The sequence below is a fragment of the Actinia tenebrosa genome, unplaced genomic scaffold (genome assembly GCF_029948245.1).
Source record: "Actinia tenebrosa isolate PJP-AT-01 unplaced genomic scaffold, QUT_ActTen_1.0 PGA_scaffold8__29_contigs__length_14323225, whole genome shotgun sequence".
In the NCBI taxonomy this organism is placed as follows: Eukaryota; Metazoa; Cnidaria; class Anthozoa; order Actiniaria; family Actiniidae; genus Actinia; species Actinia tenebrosa.
The window spans coordinates 385091-409579 of record NW_028292585.1 but is presented as its reverse complement, the minus strand read 5'-3'; the positions used below and the strand labels follow the sequence as shown (position 1 = coordinate 409579).

Sequence of the window (24489 nt, the reverse complement as noted above, 5' to 3'; positions counted from 1 at the left end):
CAATCACCGCTGGATATCGTAGTGCGCGGACTCGATTCCTATGAAAAAAACACGCGAATATTAGATTCATATTTTGACAAGTTGATCAGACAAATTGGATTCTAAATGAGTTAAAAGATTTATAACCTTATTCAAGGGTGTACCTGGCTCAACTGATGAATGATTGAATGTTTTAGGAGGCCATTTTCTATTCGGTCTTATGATAACAAAGCTGCGAGGACTTATTCTGCAGGTCGGCGAAACATCTCGACGGCGCCATGCGAAGTGAACCTTAACCAAAACGACACGGTCCTTCTACTACATCATTCATAAATATCTGCTTCAAGTCCAACAGTCGACTCGTATTTTCACAGCTGCTGCAAAATGGCGGACGATGGAGTTGCAGAAGGCATTCAACAAGAGATGTACATCCCTGTACGAACCTTGGGCAGAGGAGCTTTTGGTGAAGCTGTTCTTTATCGAAAAATCGAGGTATCAAAACACTTGATTTGTACTTCTTCTTAAGCAGCTTTTCATGTTCTCATGAAATTATATTCTAGATATTTTTCGATGGAAAACAAAAAATTCTGCTTTCAAAACGAAAGTTGCTGATTTGGAGAAGTTGATAATATTTTGTGCTTTGAGTCTTCGTTGGGGAAAAAGTTAGCTCATTTTCGTGTGTTTTTTGAGGTGGAAAAATAGTCAAAACACAAAAACAAACATTGGTTTTACCCTTTTGAAGGCTCTTTGTTCCACTTCCGCAATGGGATATACAGGTTTAACTTGATTCGTTTACTCAATTGTGTATAAAAACTCATTTATCGGTCTTATTTCTTCGAAAAAAAATGCCTCGTTTTTGCTCGATTAAAGACAGACAAAACCATTTTCCTTCGAAATTACTGAACCATATCCACTAGGCTGTGACGCTTAGCGTGTTTACAAAAAAATAATGCAGAATCGAGTGCTTGTTGTAGATTTATTATGCAGTGGAACTAGTTGTCATGAATCAGTCAGTACTGTTGAAAGGTGTAAGACAAGGTTCAACATGTAGTTGACATTGTTACCTGAGAACTCCAAATTCTTAGCATTTGTCAACAAGGTTCTGTGTGCAAGTAAAGCAGATGTTAAATTTCTGTTTGCATTTATGTCTGATGCACATTTTGGATATGATTGGAATATTTTGATTGATGGCCATCAGGTTTCGTTATAGTGCCTTTTCAAAGGCGATCTTGAATTGTGCCCTTAAGGTACAAAATGACGACATGAGCATGCTTATTAAAACAGTTTTTCATGCTAGCAATGTTATGCTTGTTGTTGTCTTCCTCGCTAGAGCAATATAGTTTGTGCTTTTTCATATCTTAGAGAGAACAGCAATGCCATGGACAATGCAAGTGCACATGAACAACTGTTTTAAAAACATGCTCTTGCAATCATCTCAGGTTGCCGACCTCAGTCCTCGTGAATGCTTCTCTTTTTCTCTATTATTTGCCGGGGGGGGGGGGGGGGGGGAGGGAGATCGGGGGAGGGGAAGGGGAAAATGAGATGCAGTACCAAAAGAGTTTTTTCATTTATAATCACATTATATGCCAGCCATGTTGGATGACACAAACGAAAAATCATTTAACATGAGAAAGAATGAAATTCTATTACTCTGCCATCTAACATTGCTGCTAGTAGTGAAATGCTGCCGGCATGCAAAACCTCAATGGCGACTCTGCATATGTGCTATACTATATTATCACTAATGTCTTTATTATTTAGGACAACATGCTTGTCGTTTGGAAAGAGGTTAACTTGAGTAGAGCAAGTGATAAAGAAAGGGATGACGCCCTTAAAGAAATTGACATCTTGTCATTATTAAACCACCCAAACATAGTGTCATACTTCAATCACTTTATCGATGGGACTTCACTATTTATTGAAATGGAATATTGTAATGGTAAGCCTTTTTTTGTAATTCCTGTAACCTAGGCAACTCCAGACATAGCTATCTCCTTACTGGTTAGACATCCCTTGATTAACCTTACAGTTGCAACAGGGGTGAATTTAGGAGAGGAAGTGCAGGGAGTGCACAATCACTTCCCACTAGATGAGCTGATATCTAATGCAATATTGTTACTTGAGTCTGTGAAAGGCTTACGGTGTTCATAAATAACATACCCCTTCTAGATAAGTCTTGTTCTGCTCCTGGCCATAGCAAAGAAATATTTGTTTGAAGGCATGACATGTTAAAGTTGTGTCAGGAACATAAAAAGCATCTTGTTTGAAATTTTCATTGATTTTTTTTCTTCTTTTTTTCCAGGAGGAACACTACATGACAAAATAAACCAACAAACTGACTTATTCAAGGAAGAGGTATGAACAAAATAAACTTGCTTGAAAAAAATAAAATTAACCAATTTTGGCTGGTCTATGTCAATCGATATAACCTTCAAAAAGATTGCCACAAATTCAAGAATAAGAACTATGTATAACTGTGTACATGTGAGCATCTTCCTATGGAAAATGCACAATATTAGATTATTATTATTAAATATTAGTGTGTGTAATGATCTATTAATGTTTTATTTTCATGTAATATACAGCTTGTAATATGGTACTTCTACCAGATTTGTACTGCATTGCAACATATCCATGAGAATGACATTGTTCACAGGTGAGAGAAAAATGAATGAATACATGAATAAAAAGTGGAGAGAACAATCCCACTACAACGTTATATCAGCTAGCTACTTTGACATTACTCCCCCTTATCAATTACGAGCATACTCTAACCAACCCCATATACGATGAACTACTTTGGCAATCCAGCAGCCATCTTGGATTGAAAGGGATTATGGGCATACCAGTGGACAAAGAGAAACAAAGATAATGAATGATATAGAGACTTTGGCTGTAATAATGAAAGGCTATACAAAGAAAAATATATCATCAAGCCTAACATTAGCTCTATATTTGCCCCTCAGACATCCCATAATGCCTTGTAATCAAATATGGCTGCCATGTTGTGGAAGTAGTCTACTGCCTAACCACACCCCTACCCCCTATAACTCACTTTTCTGGATACATATTGACACTGCTTATTGTCACTCCATTTCTACAACCCATCCTTCCACTTACAGAAGTTTTTTCTCTTAGAGACATAAAAGCAATGAACATCTTTATGACAAAGTCTGGTCTGGTGAAACTAGGAGATTTTGGTATCTCTAAAATACTTGATTCAGAAGGCATGGCTGATTCTGTAAGTAAAACACTGTGATTTGATGCGTTTGAAGGGTTGATCTACCCTCACTAAAAAGAGTATGTGTGCTGAAAGTTGTATGTATGGAGCATTATTGAAATGTAGTGCTTTTGCGTGAGAATTAAGTTTGGTGTAGTGGGAACCATGTAGTAGCAGTTCACTTGTCTCATCAAAGGGGTCTCAGGTTCAATTCCTGGCCTTACTACACATTTGAGCAGAGTTAGGTCATTCTCTTGATTCTAGTGTTTTTCTCTGTGTCGTACAGTTCTCTTTCCTCCATTAAACAGATCCTGTCAGAAGATTAAATTGCCTTTTTTATTTTAGATAGTAGGAACTCCATACTATATGTCACCAGAAATAGTACAAGGCAAAAAGTGAGTTTATTATAAGTACTGAATAAAAATAATAGATTTGTTATCGTAATGTAGAGATGTCAATGCAGGCGTGTCAAGTAGGCTAGGGGTCTCCGCACAGTTCACCAAGATTATAAAAAAAGGACTATAACGGTTCATTTAAATCACAATTCATACATTTTAGAACATGCCAGTATCATGAATTATGCAAAATCATTTTTCCACATCACATATCACAAAAATTTAAAACATCGCGATCATGTTTTTAGACAAATACCTAGCTCTTGCTGCCCTTGTCAATAATAATACAAGAATAATTGTGTTTTAGGTATAACCAAAAGAGTGATATGTGGGCATTGGGGTGTGTTTTATATGAAGTATTAACACTCAAGCGAGTGTTTGATGCTACGGTAAGTAACTTCATTTTTATTTACTTCTTCAAGGAAAGCAAGGGTGGAATAGTCATAGTAGTAGTGCACTCACCTCTGGGGTCTTGGGTTCAATTCCTTGACTCAGCATCACATTTTCCATCTTATTTGTGTAGTATAGCAGGGATAACCCTACACTCTCACTAAAGCAAACAGGGATAGATCCTGTAGGTTTTGAATTGTTCAAGTTGTTCGGAAATATTTCTTAAACATATCAGTTTAATTTTTGTTTTACTCTTTAGAATCCCCTTCGGCTGGTTTCAGAGATAGTCAAAGGTAAATATGAAGAGATTGATGAACGCTACACTGAAGATATGAATGACATGGTGACCAAACTGCTTGCCCTGGTAAGTCATCGTCCATACCATAGAAACCCTTTATATGGACGGCAAATTGACTGAAAAAACAGACAAGAAACCTAATTTTACAAAGTACTCTGTTGTTGATGGCCAAATAAAGTGGGTGAAATATTCAAGATAATAAGAATGTTCTATTTTTGTTATTTATTATTAAGTCATATGCTCCAAAAAACGTATTAGAATATGAGATACTGTGATTGGGACATTAGCACATATAACTATTTGAAATTCAGTCAGAAAACTTTTGAATTTAGTTCCAATATTATATTAATTTGCCCTTAATAGAATCCAGATGATCGACCAACAATTGAGGAGTTGTTACAAACACCAATGCTAGCAAACCTGAAAAAGTATGTAGAAAATGAATCTAGAAAAATCCTTTGATAGCAAATTTCTTCAGGTTCTGTTTTCATTCATTCTCACGTTTTCTTGGTTTCTTTCTTTACCTTTTTTTCTTCTTTCTTTTTTTCATTTTATTTAGATTTTTCTTTATTTGCTATTTATTCCCTCTTTCTTACATTTTGTCATTTGTTTTCCCCTTCCTGCTGGTGTTTCCCTATTTCTTTGTTTTCTCATCCCATTCTCTTTTTCTTATTTATTTTTTCATCATACAGAGAAATGGATAATAAAGTTTGGCAGTTGAATGCTTCTACAAGAAGAGCAAGGTAAAAATTTTTTACTATGATAATCATCGAATCGTGGAATAGTCCTGAGTTTTCTTATGATAGCCATGCCCATTTTTGTATGATTGCATCACCCATTTTAATTAATAAATTTCAAACATTCCATGGGTTCATTTTGGCTCCATCTTGACCACTTACACGTGGAATGCTTGAAATTCATTCTCTCATTTCTCTTCCTCAACAGGCTTGCAACAGCGTCATCTGAAACAGTTCCTGTCGTCACCTCCAAAACAAGCGAAGTATATCCAAAATGAGCAAATTTTCTGTTAAGATCACAAAAGAAATATAATTTCTAAAGTGTTTGTTATGTCGTAGGTGTTCTTTTGGGGTGCTGGGAAACAAATTCCTCAGAAACTTGACACATTTGTTAATGGAAACAGCGCACTACAGGTACAATTCTTCCATGCATTGTTTTAGCAAGAGCAAGAAATTGCTTTCATCCTTGATCATTTATATCAGATAATCACCTAAAATTGCTTTGTTTTGTAGGTTTCTGCAGGACATTCACATTTTGCAGTTTTGACTGTTGAGAAAGAAGTCTTTAGTTGGGCTGTAAGTATCCTGAAGGGTCATACCCGTATAGACCTATATGACGCTAGCATGACATATTGTAAGATGAAGTTTGCAATTAATTTTTTCACATTGATAATAGTAAAGCTTCAAAGTTTCATAGAGATTGCCCATCGGCAGGGGTGAGCCCTAGCGCGCAAAGTGCTTCAGATCTCGCGAGAATCGGGGGCCAAGGCGCTGGACGGGTGAGCAACGCGAGCATCTGCGCGGTGCGAGGCGAGGTCAGGCCGGTGTAGCGCAAAGAGGGAGCTTCGCGCTGTGGGGGTGTGCTGAGCTTCCGGGCGCGGGTAAGAGTCGCTGCGTCGGCATGTTGCGCGGACGCTGAAAGCGTCCCTATTTCCGCGAGTGGTGTCTCCTGTCCAGAGTGAAGCGGGCCGGCGCTCACAGGGTGTCGGAGCGAATGGGCGGGACGAGATCTAAAGGGGTTGTTAGCGGGGGACGCGGGAGGATTACGCACGATTCGGACGCGGTGCTCTAGGGCCGACCCGGCGGGTAGCTTTGCTAACGTCGTCTCATGGCTCTCCGAAGCCCGGGAAGTGGTTCGTTGTGTGTGGTAGAAAGAGGGGGACGGAGCGGGCCTGGTCTCGATTTGTGATTGGGATAGGGTTGGGAGGAGGAGGACGGTACGATTTGTCTTTGGGGTTGCGCAGCCGTCCACACCCGTGGTGCGCGAGATGGGGAACCGGCTCGTTTAGTCAAGAGGGAGGCCTTGGTCGGTAGGGCGCGGCGTGTGTGGGATGTGGCGCTGAGTGACGGCCGGTCCCTAGGGCGGGATAGGATTCGCGGAAGATTAGCAGACTAATGGGCGTGTGGGTCCCTTCAGTTGTGTGCTCCGAGAAGTAGCTCTTCATTGGGAGAAGGAGGATGGGGGGGCCTGTTCTTTAGGGAGAGCGTTCCAAAGATGCGAGACTGGGCAGCTCGGGATCCGGAGTGGTGTTAGTGCTGTAGTGAAGCACAAGGGAACAGAGGAGGCGGGCGACGAGGCGGGGCGGCTGGGAGGGGTGGACCGGTCGGGGTGGGCAGGTATGGGGCAGGGCCCCCCGCGCGCCGCGGGGTGTGGCGGCCCATAGCCACCGGCGGAGGGGAAACGTGGTGCAAGGGCCGTACCTGGCTGACGCGGTTGGTGGCGGGGGGGCAAGGGGCGAGTGGCTGTTGATCGCTTGTTGGCCTGGCGGGACAGAAACGGTTGAGGTGCGGACGGCGCCGTCCGTTGTGAGGCGAGAGGAGGGGGGGGGGGGGGGGCGGGCAGGGCTGGCGGGAATGGGCAGGGGGGTGTGGTGTGTGGGGGGGTGAAGCGGGGGTGCAGGGTAGAGGTGGGGTCGTGGTGGAGGACGGTGAGGGCACAGGGGGTGGGCGGGGGGATGGCTTGCGGGAAGGGGGGGGTGAGGGAGGGGCGGTGGGGGGGCGTCGGAATGGAGAGAGGGGGCTTGTGGGAGTTGGGTTGGGGGGGGTCCGTGCGGGGGGGGGGGTCGATGGGGGGGGGGGGCGGGGCGAGAGGGGTGGGGTGAAGGGGAGGGCTGGGTGGGGGTGGGGGGGTGGGGGGGTCGTGGGTTTGGGGGGGTGGGCGTGGGCAGGGGGGGGGGGGTGGGGGGTCCGGTGGGGGGGAGTGGGCCTTGGGGGTGGGGGTGGGTAGGGGATCGAGGGGACGGGGGGAGGGTGGGGGGTTGTGTGGTGGGGGGGGGGGGGAGGGGGGTGGGGGGGGCAAACGCACCGTACCACGCTCACAAGACGACCCGAACCTCGGGGGGGGGGGGCCCACCAGCTGACCCCGGGTGGGTGTGTTGGTCCGGAGATGTGGTCTGAACGTCCCAGGCGCGTCAGGGTGCTGCTGGGCCTGGTGGCGCCTCGTGCCCCCTCCCGCGATAGGAGCCGAAAGTAAGGGCGTTTTTGGGTGCACTACAACCCCCTGCAGGCGAGGTCGTTCCGGCCGGGCGGGCTATGGGGCGCCCGTACGCCAGCGAGAGGCTGATGGCTCTGAGGCCGTCGCGACATGATCGAGTACCGCGTCGTTCAGGGACAGCAGTGGGACACACAAACCGGAGTTACGTGAACATGCGGAAACAGTCGAGTGCCCCCCCCCCACACCACCCACAAGCCGGCCGGTCTGCCAGAAGGCTGGGGAGTGACGAGCAGGCCCGCGCCCGTAACGGCGTACCCTCCGAGCGGCCTGTATACGAGAGCGGTCGATGAGCGACGGCGAGACGGCACGTCGCTGCTTCGGTGATCGACTTAACCTGAAGGCGCCCCCGGGGGCGAACGAGTGAAGGTGGTGGGGGCGGATTGCGCGGGGGTCCCCGACCTGAGTTGGTAGCACCGTGGGCGAATGAGGCTGAGGGGTGGATGGGGCTACGCCTCGCACCGTGGATCGCCCAGAGGCTTTTCGAGGGAGGACTAATGGCGGTATCCCGAAGGGTGCCCGTAAATTACTCACGCTTTCCAGGACATGGCATGACGTCTTTTCGAAGCGCGACCAAAGAAGACAGGACTCCGCGTTGACGTCACGAGGCTTCCCGAAAGCAACACTGTCAGCTGTCCGTTCGTTTCCACTCGTGCCTCCCGGGGGCACGGATGTCTGCGGTGGGTCGTTCCTCGGGGGCCGAGCCGCACGCGACATCCGCGCTCGGGGGCCACCCTCAAGGCACCGGGGGCCTGAGTTGCAAAGGCCTGCCAACCCAGCCACAAGGGTGCTCCGCGTGTGCGGGGTGGAGGTTGGGGAACATAATTTTGCGGATCGGACGCTAGTGCATAAATACTGTGACAGGCCCCCGGGGGGCGTTTGGCGAAGTCGAGCAATGAAGGGCAACCGGCTGCTTCGCGCCAACGTACTTCGCGCCCGGTCGCGGGTGGCGATGGCATGGGCGGGGGTCGACGACGAGCGCCAGAGGGGGGCGTGGAACGAGGGGGAAGGTGCCCGGCGTGAACACCGCGCGAGTCCGGGTCGTAGTCTCCTAAACCACCCCCGCAGGGGAGGGCACCGTGCAGCTGATTGTTAGGTGTGGCGTGGAACGCGGGGCTAGTGCGCACAGGGCCCCGGAGCGCTTTCACTGTTGGTAGAATCCCGCGCGCCGTAGGCCCCTGGACGCCGGCACCTCCCCGCCACTGTGGGGATAGCCGAAAGTTGGCGGTGCGTAGTGACCCCGGGATTGGATGCAAGTGGCGGTCGTGTCGACCGCCGAAGGGGCCTACCGATCATTGCCGCCCCCGCGTCGTAACCTGACCTTGGGTGCTCAGGCCGCCGTGATGACGGCACCCACACCCCACCCCGGTGGACAGGGTGGCGCGGCGTTCCGCCGGGGACCTGTCAGTCTCCGCGTGACCGCGCACACTGCGGGTGCCGTCACCGCGCGCCGTAGGTGGGAATGCGCACACGTCCACACACACGGGGTGCCGGGCACAGACCACCGCAGCGACGGCCGTGCAGGCCCTGTTAGGGTACAGATGGGGGCGGTATTACGGGGGGCAGGTGCGCCGTGGGAGACGACGGACGGGGTCATACCCCGGACGGAGAGGTACCCGGGTGGTGGTTCCCCTCCGCGCGCGTAGACGGAGTTGGGCTCCCCCACCGGGCGGCGGGGTGCCGCGCGGCGGAGGACGTATGCCGAGGCCCGAGCCCGAGCGGTGAGCGCGTCAGCGGCGCTGGATCGCCTTTGGCCGGGTCGTGTTGGGTGCGGTGGATTGGCCGCTGGCCTACTCATACAGAAGTGACCCGGGCGGGGTTAGCAGGGCAACTGCGAAGGGCGGGGGTTCATCGGCGTCACCTGGCCTAGGGGGGCGAGGCACGGCGGGTGTGACCGAGATTGTGTCGTGTCCCTAGGGGGAAGACGGGGGCCGGGAGGCGGTGGGGGGGGTCTGTGTGGATGGGTCCGCGGGGGCTGCGGGGCGGGGCCAGGGGCTGGGTGTGCAGTTCGCGGGGCGGGTGTGCGTGTTCGGCTATGCGTGGGGCAGGGGCTGGGCTAGGGGTGGGTGGCCCCTGTCTGTTACGGTAGTCTAGGGGCGCGGGGCTGGCCCAGTTTGGGTGTCTCGGGGGGGACGCGGGTGTGTGGATGGGGTGTTGGTCTACCTTTTGGGGGGCGACTTGTGGTTGGTTGGGGGGGGTTGGGCTGAGGTGTGTTGGATAAGAAATGTATCTGGTGAGCCTTGTTTTACATTTCTTTCCAAAAAAAATCACAAAAATACTTAAATTCAAAAGTTCATATAAAGTCCAAAAACACAGACAAGATAATAACTAAGTTCCTCAAAACAGCAAATATACTCAAAGATGTGGATTGTTTTGTTCTTTAAGAATGCCCATGGAGGGAAGGAAATGTCAGGCCAGCTTGGTCATGGTGATGTAGCATGTTACAGGATGCCCAAGAGAATCGACCTGCTGTATGGAATTCCCATAAAGCAAGTGGCTTGTGGCGATGAGTTTACTGCGTGTATAACAGGTTTGCCCAGGGGAATTTTGCCCTCTCTTTCGCTTTTAAAAATGACAGAAAATAACAGACACTTGATTTCCACCCCAACAATGGGGCATTCTACGCATGCTGTGAAAATCTCAGTTCACTCCCTCCATCTTGATTCTAATAATTCTACATGTGACTGCAAAACTGTAGGGAGAATTAAAAGAAAAATAGTCTTTTCCCCTTAGTAAGAGAAAAGATGTGCACTATTTTCCATTAATCTTATAAGCATATGCAATACTTTATAAGTTAAAACTGATCCTTATTATCTGTCGTTTTTTTTTTCTTCAGAAAGCAACGAAATGTATATGTTTGGTTCAGATTACTATGGCTGTATTGGCTGCAATAATGAAAAAGGAGAAGAGGTTCTATTACCATCGAAAGTGCCTTTTTTCATTAATAAACCGGTTGTACAGGTTTCATGTGGGGACTGTCACGTGGTGGCATTGACTGGTAAGAAAAGAAATAGAATGGGATTTACCACTCCTGGGTGGACGGTGAAATGCCGAACAGGTTTTGCAACCCACTTGATAAGACAGCCAATAAATCTAATTAGAATTGAGAAGTTGATTTTTAAGGAGGGAAGAAAAACTTACTGAAGGGCACAGAGAATAAACCTTTCAAGGATAGAAGAGAACCAACAGACAACTCTACTTACACACCACACCAAGCCCTGCAATTGAACCAGGGTTGCATTGATGAGAGAGGGTGCATTAGCATTGAAACCACCCTAGCTTCACTTCAAGATCTTAAATCTTTTTCATTTGCTGCAGGGGCAGTTCTGTCAAAGATGGCACAGCCTTAATTACAAGCAGCTAATCAATCAAAGAACAATAATATCCGATCATTGCAATGAATAAATTTATCGGTCTCAAGATTTTGATTATGAAAATGTTTATTTTAACAGACAATAAAGAAGTGTACTCTTGGGGCTGTGGCGAGCATGGTATGTTATATTTACAATGACCTTTAAGTATTGTTGAAGAAATAGACAATACACATGCTGTGTGCAGTTGTAAAGCTTGCTGAGATTGCCAGAGCATGAGAGAAGTGTTAGGAGAAGGATGATGCTCAGTGGTATTCTAATCAGTACCTTAATGTCCCATGTCTTTTTTAATTTTCAGGTCGTCTTGGTTTGGGTTCTGAAGATGATCATGCATTACCACAGAAGGTGAGCTTGCCCAAATATGACATTGCCTTATGGTTTTACCTTGCTAGATGGGCTACCTGTAGTAAGCAATGCACAGGAAACCCACCAGTTTTACAGAGAACCTCTATCATTGCTGGCATAGTTTTGTTGAGTATTGTTCAACAAAAATGCCTTTGCATGGCATAATGAAATGCTTCCCAGGTCTTGCTAGCCACAGGGTTGCTATGCACCATTTTTTTACTCGAATATTTCCATACCATAGGTTTCTCTTCCAAAATCCTGTAAAGTCAAGCGTGTTTACTGTGGTCCAGAGGGTACCTTTCTGCTCACTATTAATGGCAAGGTGCTGGCATTCGGCAACAATGATGAGAACCAACTAGCCCTGAATACCTTACACAGCCTGAAGAAAAGAGCAACTAAAGTAGGTCCTTAGCAATGAGTAGTTCCAGTAAATATCCATACCCCACCTACAAAGGAAATTGGAAATTCTGGATGCGAGGGGGTCATACCACAGGGAGACTAGTAGTTATGTGTCATCATACCACAGGGAGACCAGTAGTTATGTGTCACTATCATACCACAGGAAGCAATAGTTATGTGTCGTTATCATACCACAGGGAGACTAATGGAAAAGGGTAGGATGACAACAGGTGATCTGCAGATCCACAGGTTGACCAAGATTAGTTACTGAAAGTAATGTTTGTTGTAGGTAAGCAAAGGTGGCCTACAATTAACAAACTCTAGAAGTCGTTAGACTAAAGGAAGTAGGTATACCACAAATAAGCTAGTGATAGGTACATACATTATAGGAATATACAAGAAATCAGACAGATTGTCTCAACCATTCTAAACTCCTAATATGTCTTTCTGCAGGAAAAAGGTCACATGTTTCATGCAAATAACCCAACTGTTGTCCAATCACTGAGCAGGTAACACAATTTTTAAAATGTGAAAATTTGGACTCACAGCAAAATTCTAGAAATTTGGATATATTTCTATCCAACATTGATTTGCCATCTAATACTTGACTGGTGGGATACGGTAGAAATATATCCTAATTTCTAAAATTTGGCTCTGAGTCCAAGATTTTGACACTTGAGTTTCAGAGAAAGAGATGAAGCTTTCTCAAGAAACACACTGTTAGTTTGTAAAGAATTCAATCGGAATAAGGATTACACTGAGTCAAATAAAAATAAAACTTTACCTGTATTAAATTGGATAACAGGTGATTATAATAGTTTGTTTTGTATCTCTAGGTACACTGTATCAAGTATTGCTCCAGGGAAAACTCATTCAGCTATAATAGACAGTAAGTAATCAAAGATCTGCATTGTGCTTTCGTCAAGCAAATTTCGCTGATTTCGAGGCGGGGTTCAAATGTTTCAAAATTCTTTTCTGTGAAAAAGATATATGACTAAATACAAAAGTCCCCTTTACAGTTCCCAGCACCATCTTGAAAGGTAGCTGTGCCTTTGCATCGTAGCAAAACAAACGGTGAGCTTGCAATGATAGAGATGTGCAAATAATTGTCCAAGGTGTTAAAGAAAGGTCTCTATCATTACAAGCTCACTGTTCGTCTCGGTTCGATGCAAAGGCATGGCTACCTTTCAAGATGGCGCAGGGAACTGTGAAGGGGACTATTCCCATCTTTAATAACTTTCCAGGTGACAAAAACACACACTGATAAAAGTCTCAAAAGTACTAAAGTGTTTGACTATTGGTGGATAGCCAAAAACAAGAAGCAAAAACGTTTGCAATCCAAGATTGAATACGATGTTTCCCAATTATGAAAAAATATTTTAAATCTTGATTTTTTGCGCAATTTCAGCATGACATTACTAGCTATGGATATCAAAACAACAATCATAAGATAAAAGCTGCAAATTCGGTGTAAAAACCGTATTGCGATCCGAAGTTCCAGTTAACTGAAGTCCAGTCCAGTCCATCCATACGCAGTTCCGGATTTTCCAAAAATCCAAAAATCCTTGAAATTAAGAATTTAAAAGCGCAAATCAAAATTAATAGCTTGGGTATGTTTTTGCTATACATTGGGATTATCCATACCCTTTCAAAAGTTCAAAATTTAAAAAAAAAAACGTTTTCACAATCCAGGATCCACTCAACCGACGTCCAGTTGAGTGCGATTCCGGATTTCCCAGAATAGCAAATTTCTTAAAAATTCAGAAGAGAGAAGGAAACATCAAGTTTTAAATTAAAGATTTAGAATCTTTTAACCTGAATATACTCTTCTGGTTATACTCTTCTGATCAGTCGAATAGAATACTCAATGAACCTTGGTAACACATGAAAGTCAGTGAAAAATACTAAGGTGCATATGATGGCCAGACAGAAGCAATATTGCTATATTTGGACTAAATTCTTACAATTTATTTGTGATTTCATGATAGGTTTGGCATGGAATACGTGCCTGTAGTATAAAATAAATTAATCTATTTTAAAACAGTACTCCAATCAATTTTGGGATCATGGTTTAGTGTTTATTTATTATATATTATACTTTTCTCTATAGTCTATGGTCGCCTAGTAACCGTAGGTTCAAACAAGTTTGGCCAGCTTGGCGTCACTGACTACCAAGTTCATCCTAGTCCTTGTTTAGTGAAAGGCGAGTTGATCAGTAAACAAGTTATAGCAGCATCATGTGGGGATGAATTCACGGTTGTGGCTACGGCAGGTAAGAGCATCCTCTGTGATTGGCTACAGATTTTCACATTATAAGTTGAAAATATTTGGAAATATGTCGTGGTGGTGCAGAAGGCCTTCCTTCAGCTACTTTTATTCATTTCTTCTCTTTGTGCTTCAGAGAACATGGTTTACGCATGGGGTCGAGGTGATAACGGTCGTCTAGGTCTAACACCAGAGAACCTCACCAAGAAGAAGAACGGTATCCCGTGCAGCGCTATTCCTCGTCCAGTATTCGGTACCTTGCACTCTGTTACGAGTATCGACTGTAGACATTGGAATTCCATCATAGTAGCAGGTAAGAACTCGTGACGCCACTAGCAAACTTGTGACGTCAGTACCCTTGTCCAGTGTTCAGTACCTTGCACTCTGTTACGATTCGAAATTAACGTTGATTTTTCTTAGCTGTATTGCAAGGAATTATGGGAGCAATTGGCCTCGTTCTCCAAAAGACCGATCCAAGGTTAATGGATGCCATCTTGCCGGGTGTGCAAAAGCATTGGGGCGAGCGCGCAGCCAACGCATGGCGGACGCATCATTATGCCAAAACATGCTTGCTGTTGCGTTGGTTATTGTGATAATGACAAGCGGTTTCCCAATCTTTGGACTGTAAGATCGCATGTTAAAGACCTGAAGTTCCATAAGTGGCCAAGAACACCAGTTCCATAAGTGGCCAAGATGGCGTCCATTAACCTTGGATCGGTCTAATTACCATGATGATTTACACGAACTATATTTGACCTCTGTTTTGTTTGTGTCGCAGAGAAAGTATTGAAATCCAGGACAATACGGAGTTCTTCGTCTCGATCTATTGAATCACAGTCATGTAAGTAGCCTCCTTCGCAGACGTTATTAGGGTCTGTCACGCAACGCTTCCTCGTGGGGAGGAAAACGTCGCGTGACAGACCTTAAGAACATCTGCGTAGAAGGCTATGGAATTAATAATAATTCTGTTAACATGAGTAATGGTGATGATGATGTTCATACTGATGATGATAATGATGATGATAATGATGAGTGATGATGATGATGATAATGATGATGATGAGTCATAAGGATAAAGACGATGAGGATGAAGATGATAAATGATGAGTGGTGACAAGTGATGAAAAATCTTCAATATTTAACAATTATTCTCCGGAGGCGAAGTGATTATCGGTGTAATGTTCTGTAATCCTCACATAATCACTGAGCCTGAAGGGAATAATTGTTTTAATATAATTTTAGACTTGAATAACAGAGAAAAGTCGAAATTCAGGATAAGAAACGTTTTATTATTACTTTAGATCTAGAAAAATTTTGATAAACCTCATAATCACTGCTCCAGCGGTGATTATCGTCTCAGAATTATCGGTCGCTCGACCAATCACAGCTCGAGAAACTCTGTATTCAAGTCTAAAATTATACTAAATTATACTAATTATACTATTCTTTCTCTAACAGCTGGTGACGATTCTGTATTTTCGGATCGTTTACGCATCGAGGTCGATAGCATTGGTGCTGATGATGATGGCGGCATTCATAACGACCATCGTCCGCACAACCCCATGATGGATACCGCTGACTCAGGAGTAGGGCCATCACCGCGGTCACCCAAATTCAGGACCCTCGGAGATACCAGTCTCCCTCCGCCTTGGCTACAGGATGTATGTCCTTATATAGATAGTTACTACTACTACTACAAGAATCCATTGCGCGTTTTTTCTCATTTTATTATCAACGATTGTCTCACTTGTTTCATGAGTGATATAAATCTTAAGAGGGATGAACATAAACGTGAAGCATTCTGGTAGTCGTAGTAAACTAAAGCATTTTGCAAATTGCCCAAATATTATTTGATTTGTTTTCAAATGATTTTGTGTGGTTTCGTTGTTGTTTAAAGTTGTTTGTGGTCATTGTTGTTCCTGTTGTGGCGGTAGTTGATGTCATTAGTTTGTGGTCTTTGTTGTTGCTGTTGTGGCGGTAGTTGATGTCATTATTTTGTTGTCTTTGTTGTTGTAACGTTGTTGTGGTGGTTTTGGAGGTCGTTGGTATTATTGTGGTGGTGGTGCATTAACATAATTTTCGCTCTTTTTTGCACAGGAGCTCGACCAGGCAGACTACATTTCAATAGACACCAAATCAACAGAATCCAGCCGATCACCTCGGTCATCGACCTCAACAAACGACAGCTCACTTCCCTCATGGTTAAAGAAAGTAAGAACGATAACCATGAACATGGTTGATATCTCTGGCTTATCCTGCGTTCTTTTTAATGTCTCACTGTGTTTTCGAACAATAGGTTAATTTACTAGAACTCAAACAAGAGTAAGGGCACATTCTAGGGGCGTAGCCAAGGGGCCAAGGGGGCCTCCCCCCATCCCCCATCCTCACACTGTAGAATCCTAAACATGTAAGTAGTCATGTCTTAAGTTCGGCTTACCAATGTTATAAAAATGGGTTTTGGCCCCCATCCCCCTCCCCCCAAATCCTGCATTCTACAGATTCCCAATTCCAAGGGAGTCTAGAATCCAGAGAGACTTGGTTGGTGAGGTTGGAAAGACTGACCTTTTATCCTTTTTAGGAACTCCAAGAAGCAGAATACATTCCCATGGAAGGGGATTCAAAGGGAAAGAGGTAAGAAAAGTCTTAGAAACGATTTAATTTCTTAGAGCACATAATAATTCTAGATATCGTAGATTTCGTAGCAGGGGGAGGGTAGGAAAGAGCGAGGCAAAGTGTTTCGAAGAGGAGGGAAAAGAGAAATAAAAGCTTAAAGTGCACCTAACCCCCCAAAAAGACCCTATTTAAATCGAAACTCCTTTTCAATTCGTCTCATTCTGCGAAAAACATTTTGCATGTCGATAAATTCCTGATTTTTTACGATCAGCTAAAGGTCCCAATAAACTCCCTTACCCTTTCCTTTGCCCTTGGTACCCCGCCCTCACCAACTTGCGCCGGAGATCCAAGTCAAACTAATGGACCATATTCACTTGGCTGTTATGTTTTGCTATATCATTCCACGTGTCATTCTCAAGACTATCATTTCTTTGTTTAACGGACATCCAACTCAAACTAATGGACCATATTCACTTGGCAGTTATGTTTTGCTATATCATTCCACGTGTCATTCTCAAGACTATCATTTCTTTGTTTAACGGACATCCAACTCAAACTAATGGACCATATTCACTTGGCAGTTATGTTTTGCTATATCATTCCACGTGTCATTCTCAAGACTATCATTTCTTTGTTTAACGGACATCCAACTCAAACTAATGGACCAAATTCACTTGGCAGTTATGTTTTGCTATATCATTGCACGTGTCATTCTCAAGACTATCATTTCTTTGTTTAACGGCTAAGTTGCTGTTATGGGAAAAAAATTACAACCAAGTGGATTTGGTCCAACAAAGAAATTTCTTACTCAAAAGGTGCACCAGATAGATAGGGCATTGATAATTTTTACGACTCCAGTTGTTTACCTCATTTTGTTTTCTAATCATTGCAGGACTTCTTCGTCTTCCAACACAAGCGAAAACCCCAAGATGTCGTCAGTTGGCGTCCAGTGTCGTATTGAAGCTAAGACTGAAATTCCAAATGTGAATGACTCCAGTCAAGATTTATGTATGTATTTAGCAATTAGTCTCGAGCGCCAATAGTCTATGAACTGATAGCGACCTTGGGCTTTTAAAAATCTACGAAGGCGACGTCAACCGGAAGTGTAAATAACTTCACTTTAGGGACTGGGCGTCTTCAAAGTCTGTCTTCCCTGTGGATGAGTTGACTTTACTGACAATGTTTGAAATGAAATATCCAATGAACAGAACCCCAAAGAGAAATTATTTACACTTCCGGTTGACGTCGCCGTCGTAGATTTTGAAAAGATTAAGGTCGCTAATAGCCCATGAGGCCGAAGGCGGAATTGGCTATTGACTCATAGGCCATGAGGGCGAGTATCTGGGGATTTTTTTTCGCGGCTATTTTATTGGTAAGATACTGGGGTCAAGCTCGGTTGAGCGAGGTTAGTACCTGGATGTGAGACTTGAAACTTATACCTACTGAAGCTTTCTATTCTTTTTCCTTTTTTTCTGTTTGAAAATATTTGGAAAGATAGAGAACTTTGTCGCCTTTGCTCACCATAGTGTAACCGATTCCTGTCTACCTAAATGCTGCGGTTATGTTTGATGCTGATATCAATTCAAAAGTACTGTTCTTCTTTTCTCAAAAGCTGGAACGCACAGCGGTTTGCTACAAAGAATTCTACAGTTGGAAGCAGAAAACAAGCAGGTGCGTTACTTCACAATAACAATAATAATGATAATGATGATGATGATGATAATCCCCAATAGACTATCTTCAGTAGTCCCCTTCACAGTTCCTTGCGCCATCTTGAAAGGTAGCCGTGCCTTTGCATCGAAGCTTGCAATGATAGAGACCTTTTTTAACACCTTGAACAATTTTTTACATGTCTCTATAATTGCAAGCTCACCGTTTATCTCGCTTCGATGCAAAGGCACAGCTACCTTTCAAGATGGCGCAGGGAACTGTGAAGGGAACTATTGGTAAACCCGTTCATGTAAATCGTGGTCATATCAATGAAGAGAGTGCACTTAGAAGTAGAAAAGCTGTAAATTTTCTATAAACGGTTGTAGCCCTCCTCCTTTCACTTGGCAAGAAATTTATGAACCTAAATTCTGTAAGTCAACGAGGAAAAGTTTTCGTCAAAATAGAAAGGTTTGACACTCCACAAAAGTTCAAACTTTTACTGATGACCCTCCCCTCGGAAGCTCCAGACCCCACCCCCCACCCCCCCACCCCCCCCCCCCCTTCCCCCACCAATAATGGTGTTTACTCGTTTACTAAATGTCAAATATGTCTTCTTCATATTTTAGGCTGCATAGCAGTCCTTGTTTTTGTTGTCATGTTATTTTTGGCTTGTCAGCTAATGATTGTGTTAATTATTGTGTCACTTGATCGTAATGTTGAAGGATTGTTCTCGTTTCAGTTGCGCACTACGATACAACAACAAGTTGTGCAAATCAAGTCGGTCCAACATGAAGTAAGATGTTTTGAATATATATTTCGTTCGCTCGCTTGCTCGCAAGTTTGTTCGTTTGTCCTTGGGTTGACTGCAAACGCGTGGGTTGTTATTCATTCCTTTAAGCATTCACACTTCTCTATTTGTTGCTTTCTCCTTTCCTTCCTTCCTTCCTTCCTTCCTTCACGTACGTTTGTTCATTCTATCTTTCTTTCCATCGTTGCATGCTTTTCTTTCTCATAATTTTATCTCATTTTTTTCAATCCTTTACTAAGTTTTTTTGTTCAAATTCAGAATCACATGTTAACGGAGAAACAAAACAAGCTCTGGGAGTTGATCGACGCGTGGCATAAAGATTGTCAATCAGCCTCGCTACCTTCAAAGCCATCAAGCCCTCGTCAGTCTGCTCGCAGAATGCCTGCTACACCAACCACACCAGAACCAAATGGCGCAATAAAAGTAAGTTTATGGGAAAACATAAATTTTATCGTTACTCAGAAACAACCTGGGCTGATCTAAGTCAGGGCACGGCTAACTCACAGATCGAACCCTGAAACAACCTCTGGGGCTGATCTAAGTCAGGGCATGGCTAACTCACAGATGAAACCCTGAAACAACCTCTGAGCTGATCTAAGTCAGGGCACGGCTAACTCACAGATCAAACCCTGAAACAACCTCTGGGCTGATCTAGGTCAGGGCATGGCTAACTCAGAGATCAAAACATGAAACAACCTCTGGGCTGATCTAAGTCATGGAATGTCTAACTTACAGATCAAACCCTGAAACAACCTCTATAGGCTGATGAAAGTTAGGCCAGGGTTAACTCACACACTGAACTGGAAGTTAGTTTGTTAGGTTTTGCGTAAGGTATGTGAATCTGGCTATTGATTGGATGCCAAACTAAGAAGCCATCTTAATGTTATTAATGACGTCACGTATCTGACCATTCCTCGCCAGGATCGAACGGGTTCGGACCCTAATCTAAAAGGAAGAAATTCGCCTGGTCACGTGAGTGGAAGCCGAAATGATTCATGGGCAGTGTGACGTCACGTGGATGTAGAAGGCAAGAATAAATAGATAGATAGTATACTATTAATTAGGGATTATAAATATATATGTATATCAGGATTAATTATTATAATGATCATCTGAGTGACTTGGTGGGGTAGCTTTGGTTTTAACTTATTAAAAAAACCGCGTTTGTTTGTTTTTACCTTAGAAACAGTAAAGGCGAAACCATAGATATTTATTTTACTAATAAAGCGACGATAATCGTCCTGAAAGGACGCAAAAGCTACGCTGCCACGCGCGACGAGACAAAATGGAGATGCTTCATTAATCTGTAATCTGGTCAGCAGGGCTCGAAATAAGCACTATCACCTAGTAAAGTGCGAGTGCTTTTCTTGACTTAGTTGCTAGTCGAAAAAAATCTACTAGCAAACATTTGAAAGTAAATGTTTCCCGGATTTGACCAATTTTTTCATTCAAGAAACCCAGAAATTCAAATGTTTACTAGTTAACAATGAGATCCCAAAATAAATACTTAATTGCTTTTTGTCGATGTCAAAGAGACAAATATCAAAGTTAGCCGGTTTTGAACAAATGCTATGTGTCTTTTCAGACTACTCTTGGTCACGTGATCATTTTCAGGCAACATATTGTAGCCATGTTAATATTGCGCTAATTTTTAAATGCTTCTACCATCCTGTTGATAACGGCGGAAAATTATTTCCATGGATATTTTATTCTATTTTATTTTATCTGCAAGGTACGCGTAACCAATACATAAAAATACGGTTCGCTTTTATCAATTTTACGGCTCCAGAGCTAGTCCCAGAACGAAGCCAGGTCACTCAGAATGTCAGAGGAATTGTGAATTTCTTCCCAATCTGGCACAATCACCTTATTTATTAATATAACTAGAATTCAGTTTAACAATAATGAACAAACCCTCGGTGTTATTTATGGTTCAGAGCAGAATCACGGAACGCTCCACCCGCAGCCTTCGTCGGTTCTGTCTGGGGTAATATCCCTCCTATCCTCGTTGCTACGTTTTTAGATGGTCTAGTTTAATGATATGTTGACAGACTATAGAATCAAGATACACATAAAACTAATAAAAGTACTATTGAACAGAGACTATGGCGCAGTCTTATATATGTATACATAAAAGACATTTTAATCTGCATCTAGTTTTTAGGCGATTGTTAATTGAGATCGTATCTAGAATATTACATACAATTTGATGTTGGAAACGACTCATTTTTATCGGAAAATCTGCGAATGAATCTTCTAGGTAAATTTTTAAAGCCTTCGAGTTTCCGATGGTTTCGAGGTATCAAATAATATGATCTTTGCATGTGTATAGATAACGAACATTATCGTATACATTCGCTGTGTTTTCTTGAAAGCGGTGGCTGAAGTCAGTCAATAACTTTTCATTTCGCTTATAATGTCCATCAAAAGAAACAACATTTTGCTGATACTTATCAATGAAGACTTTATTGAAAGATTTATCCTTTATTTGTACTTTTGTATTGTATTTATTACAAAACCACTGAAATGTAGTTTTTGTCTAACTTTTTCGGCATTTCTTTAAAATAGATAATATTTCATCCGGTAGAAGGATTATAGGATAAAGACATTGATCATAAAACTCTCCGCGAATTGTTTTCGTCTTTTCCTCATTATTCCAAAAGATTTTTCAAATCCTCTTTACAGATCTCCTTATTTAACGTTATCGAACACCCAGACTTTCTTACTCTTCCTGAATTTATCCTTGATCCTTCTAAATTTATGAAACAAATTATAATTTTCAATGAGAGAACTACCTAAAGCTCCTTTTTACCGAGTACAAAAAATATAAACTCATATCGTAAAAAGATCAATTAACTTCTTAAGAAAAAAAATTGATGGACTCCTATGAAAGATGAAGAATTGCCCTTTTTAATATGAGTATAACGCCCTTCGTTTGTTTATAGCTTAAATCGTCGAATTTTTTGGCGTGAATTTTTAATTTTCTAGGTTTCAATGTTTTGGCTAGAAACTGTTTTTCCCCTGGATTTGGAGATCATTCGTAACGGTAGATTTATCGTAGCTTCAGGGCAATATACTAATAGCGGTGGCATCAAGTTCTAACCTTTGTCAGTTTTATGTATATGAATCTAGTTATGATGATAACTATCATGAACTCATTTGAAAAAAGAGTTAAAAAACAGCGCTATGTTATTTTGCTTTTTCTTTTTTGCATATCGGCTTTCACGAGGATATGAATTTTTTACTTTTTTCGTGTAGCTTTGTTTTCGGAAATGACATGAAAAATTCATCTTTTTGGAAATGATTTCGTCGAGTGAATGTATCCGGTAACTATTTCAGTGATTGATTGGATATCTTAAAAACGAGAGGCCGTTCGATTATTTTGGCTCAAATTCAATCTGTAATATGTCTAAAAGCGTACAAAAGACCTAATCAATCTTTATAGAGGAAAAAATAGCAACTAGGCTTTGTTTTTTGATAATAATCCACGAGTTCCTAAACAACACATGACACTCATGAGGCAGTAACAGTATGTTTCACTTTACTCAAATTTTCAAATTCAATTCAAAACAGCAAAAATACTGACTTATAGCGAAAGTATCTTGACCAAAAAAACCCGTTTTCATTGTATGTTTTGAGAGAACAGCAACTTCACTATACTACCGTATACTTTTCTGATTTCACGACTGTCGTATTTTATCTTGCCCGTCATCAATCAATCAACAACTCTTCACTACATGATGTTTCAACCAAACCTCGTTTTAGATAGGATAAAAGGCGAAGCCGCAGCGACCGAGATCAGTTAATTTCCTATGAATTCTGTAGAAAACCGAAGAATGTTCAATTGTTTTTGTTAATTTATATATATGTATATATATGTATATTTTTTTCTTTATAACTACCAAGTATTATTTGTATTCGTCATATAACCCTTATTTAGTTAGATTTCGGCTCTTGAATAAGTGATGCTTTTTATATATTGAATATTGTAGAATATTAATCTTTATTTCTTTACCACTGTCTTATATATATATATTCTAAATATTCAACCTATATATTCTTTTTTCCTTTTGCTGTAATTTAAGTTCAAGTGCCATAATTTGCATCAAGAGTTGGTAAGTTGTGTTTTCGAGAGATATCATATAGATGTGCGGGAACCACACACACATGCTTTGGCTCTCAAACGGCTACCTCCTCTGAGCCAATCAGAGAACGCCAAAACCCAAACCATCCAATCACATTGCTCAGATTTGAAAGCCATTTAAGAGCCAGGGTACCGCACGTTTGTGCCATCCAAATGTTAAGTGATGTGTACCTGGAAGTTGTACAGTTTTAGAAGTTCGCTTTTTTTATGCCCTAGGAAATAGCTTTTAAGTTTTCATCAACACAGACATGGAAATGTCGTCTTGTATGATAAGATACGACATTGTTTTTTGTATTCCTTATCATAAAATGAAAGAAAAAATTTTAAAGTAATAATAACAATCTTCCTGACGCTTGTCTATATAGCACGGCTATTTACCTTTCGTTTCGGTCATCAGATAAGAGGCGCCTCCGCCCGAACCGATATCTAAAAATTAAAAAATCTTCAACGGTTAATTTCAATTTACGATCCAATTTATTTTTTGATTGTAAATGAATTCTAAATCATTTCATAAAGATATCGAATGATTTGTACACTATGAAAACAAAGGTGTGTTTTGGGAACCACGATGTGATAAAGTGTGGTTTGAGTTAAGGTCTTCAATATGAAAGACAATTTACCTCAATTGTTCCATAGCAACTTTCTTTTACGAAATCCTCATTCATCGGCTGTAGTGTATAAAGTCAAATACTTCAAGATTTACGAAGCAGGCTCGTTTTTTTTATTTTTATTTTTTATTTATTTATTTTTTTATAGATGAATTTAGACGTCAAACTTAATCATTTCCATGCGTTTCTAAGTGTTTTCGACACACCCCTTCGCGTAACGGTTTTATTTTGTCAGCCAAAAAAACTTTATTTTCAAACCTTCATATTCTCGCCGATTCCTATCCTATTCCGGTTCGGAAATCTTCTTCAAAAGCGTCATAAATATATGGATAAATGAGATCATTTCTTCTGACTTAGTATTTAAGATTGACTTACTTTTTGATATATTCAATTTCATTCATTAAATTGGTTTTGACGGCCTTAGGTCATGTCTACACTATTGGCAAGCTCCGAACATTTCTATTCAATAAAAGTCCCAATACATGTCCAACACTACAAAACTGTATTTATTTCGTGTATTCCGCAAATGAAAAAGAGGTGGTTTAATTAGTCCGAAGCTTTATATTCTAGTGGTTTTAAAGTGTGTAATTTTACTGTTTCATTCAAACCCCCGCTGGGTTCATTCACGTAGTTTTTACATCGTGATTTATATTTTCATTTGGCCATCTTCCGTGAGGCGGCCAAATGTCTATGATAACTAGATGGAAAGGAAATTTGATTTTTTGCTCTATATAAATCTCTGTTTTCGTGGCTGTAGTTTGGAGAAAAAAACATCA

At 42.3% G+C, this 24489-nt stretch overlaps 1 protein-coding gene across 1 annotated transcript; it reads left to right on the top strand.

The window, feature by feature from the left end:
• The first annotated feature begins 41 nt into the window (after window positions 1-41).
• Window positions 42-21064, top strand: LOC116291102 (serine/threonine-protein kinase Nek9). Its single transcript, XM_089040701.1, has 31 exons — window positions 42-471; window positions 1741-1918; window positions 2282-2334; window positions 2565-2635; window positions 3118-3220; window positions 3545-3594; window positions 3902-3983; window positions 4244-4348; window positions 4646-4710; window positions 4975-5025; window positions 5228-5282; window positions 5359-5433; window positions 5533-5595; window positions 9896-10040; window positions 10347-10508; window positions 10963-11001; window positions 11180-11226; window positions 11468-11626; window positions 12079-12134; window positions 12462-12514; window positions 13736-13897; window positions 14027-14203; window positions 14669-14731; window positions 15349-15551; window positions 15988-16101; window positions 16469-16521; window positions 17396-17511; window positions 18116-18174; window positions 18893-18946; window positions 19220-19384; window positions 19883-21064. Exons 1-31 carry the CDS (start codon window positions 364-366, stop codon window positions 19967-19969), a joined length of 2973 nt encoding a protein of 990 aa, XP_088896827.1. The 5' UTR covers window positions 42-363; the 3' UTR covers window positions 19970-21064.
• The last annotated feature ends 3425 nt before the right edge of the window (window positions 21065-24489 follow it).

Coding starts and splice junctions, on each gene's coding strand:
- LOC116291102 (XM_089040701.1), top strand. CDS start 364: ATGGCGGACGATGGAGTTGCAGAAGGCATTCAACAAGAGATGTACATC. Junction 3,984..4,243: donor AGCGAGTGTTTGATGCTACG/GTAAGTAACTTC, acceptor TTTACTCTTTAG/AATCCCCTTCGGCTGGTTTC. Junction 13,898..14,026: donor CACGGTTGTGGCTACGGCAG/GTAAGAGCATCC, acceptor TTTGTGCTTCAG/AGAACATGGTTTACGCATGG.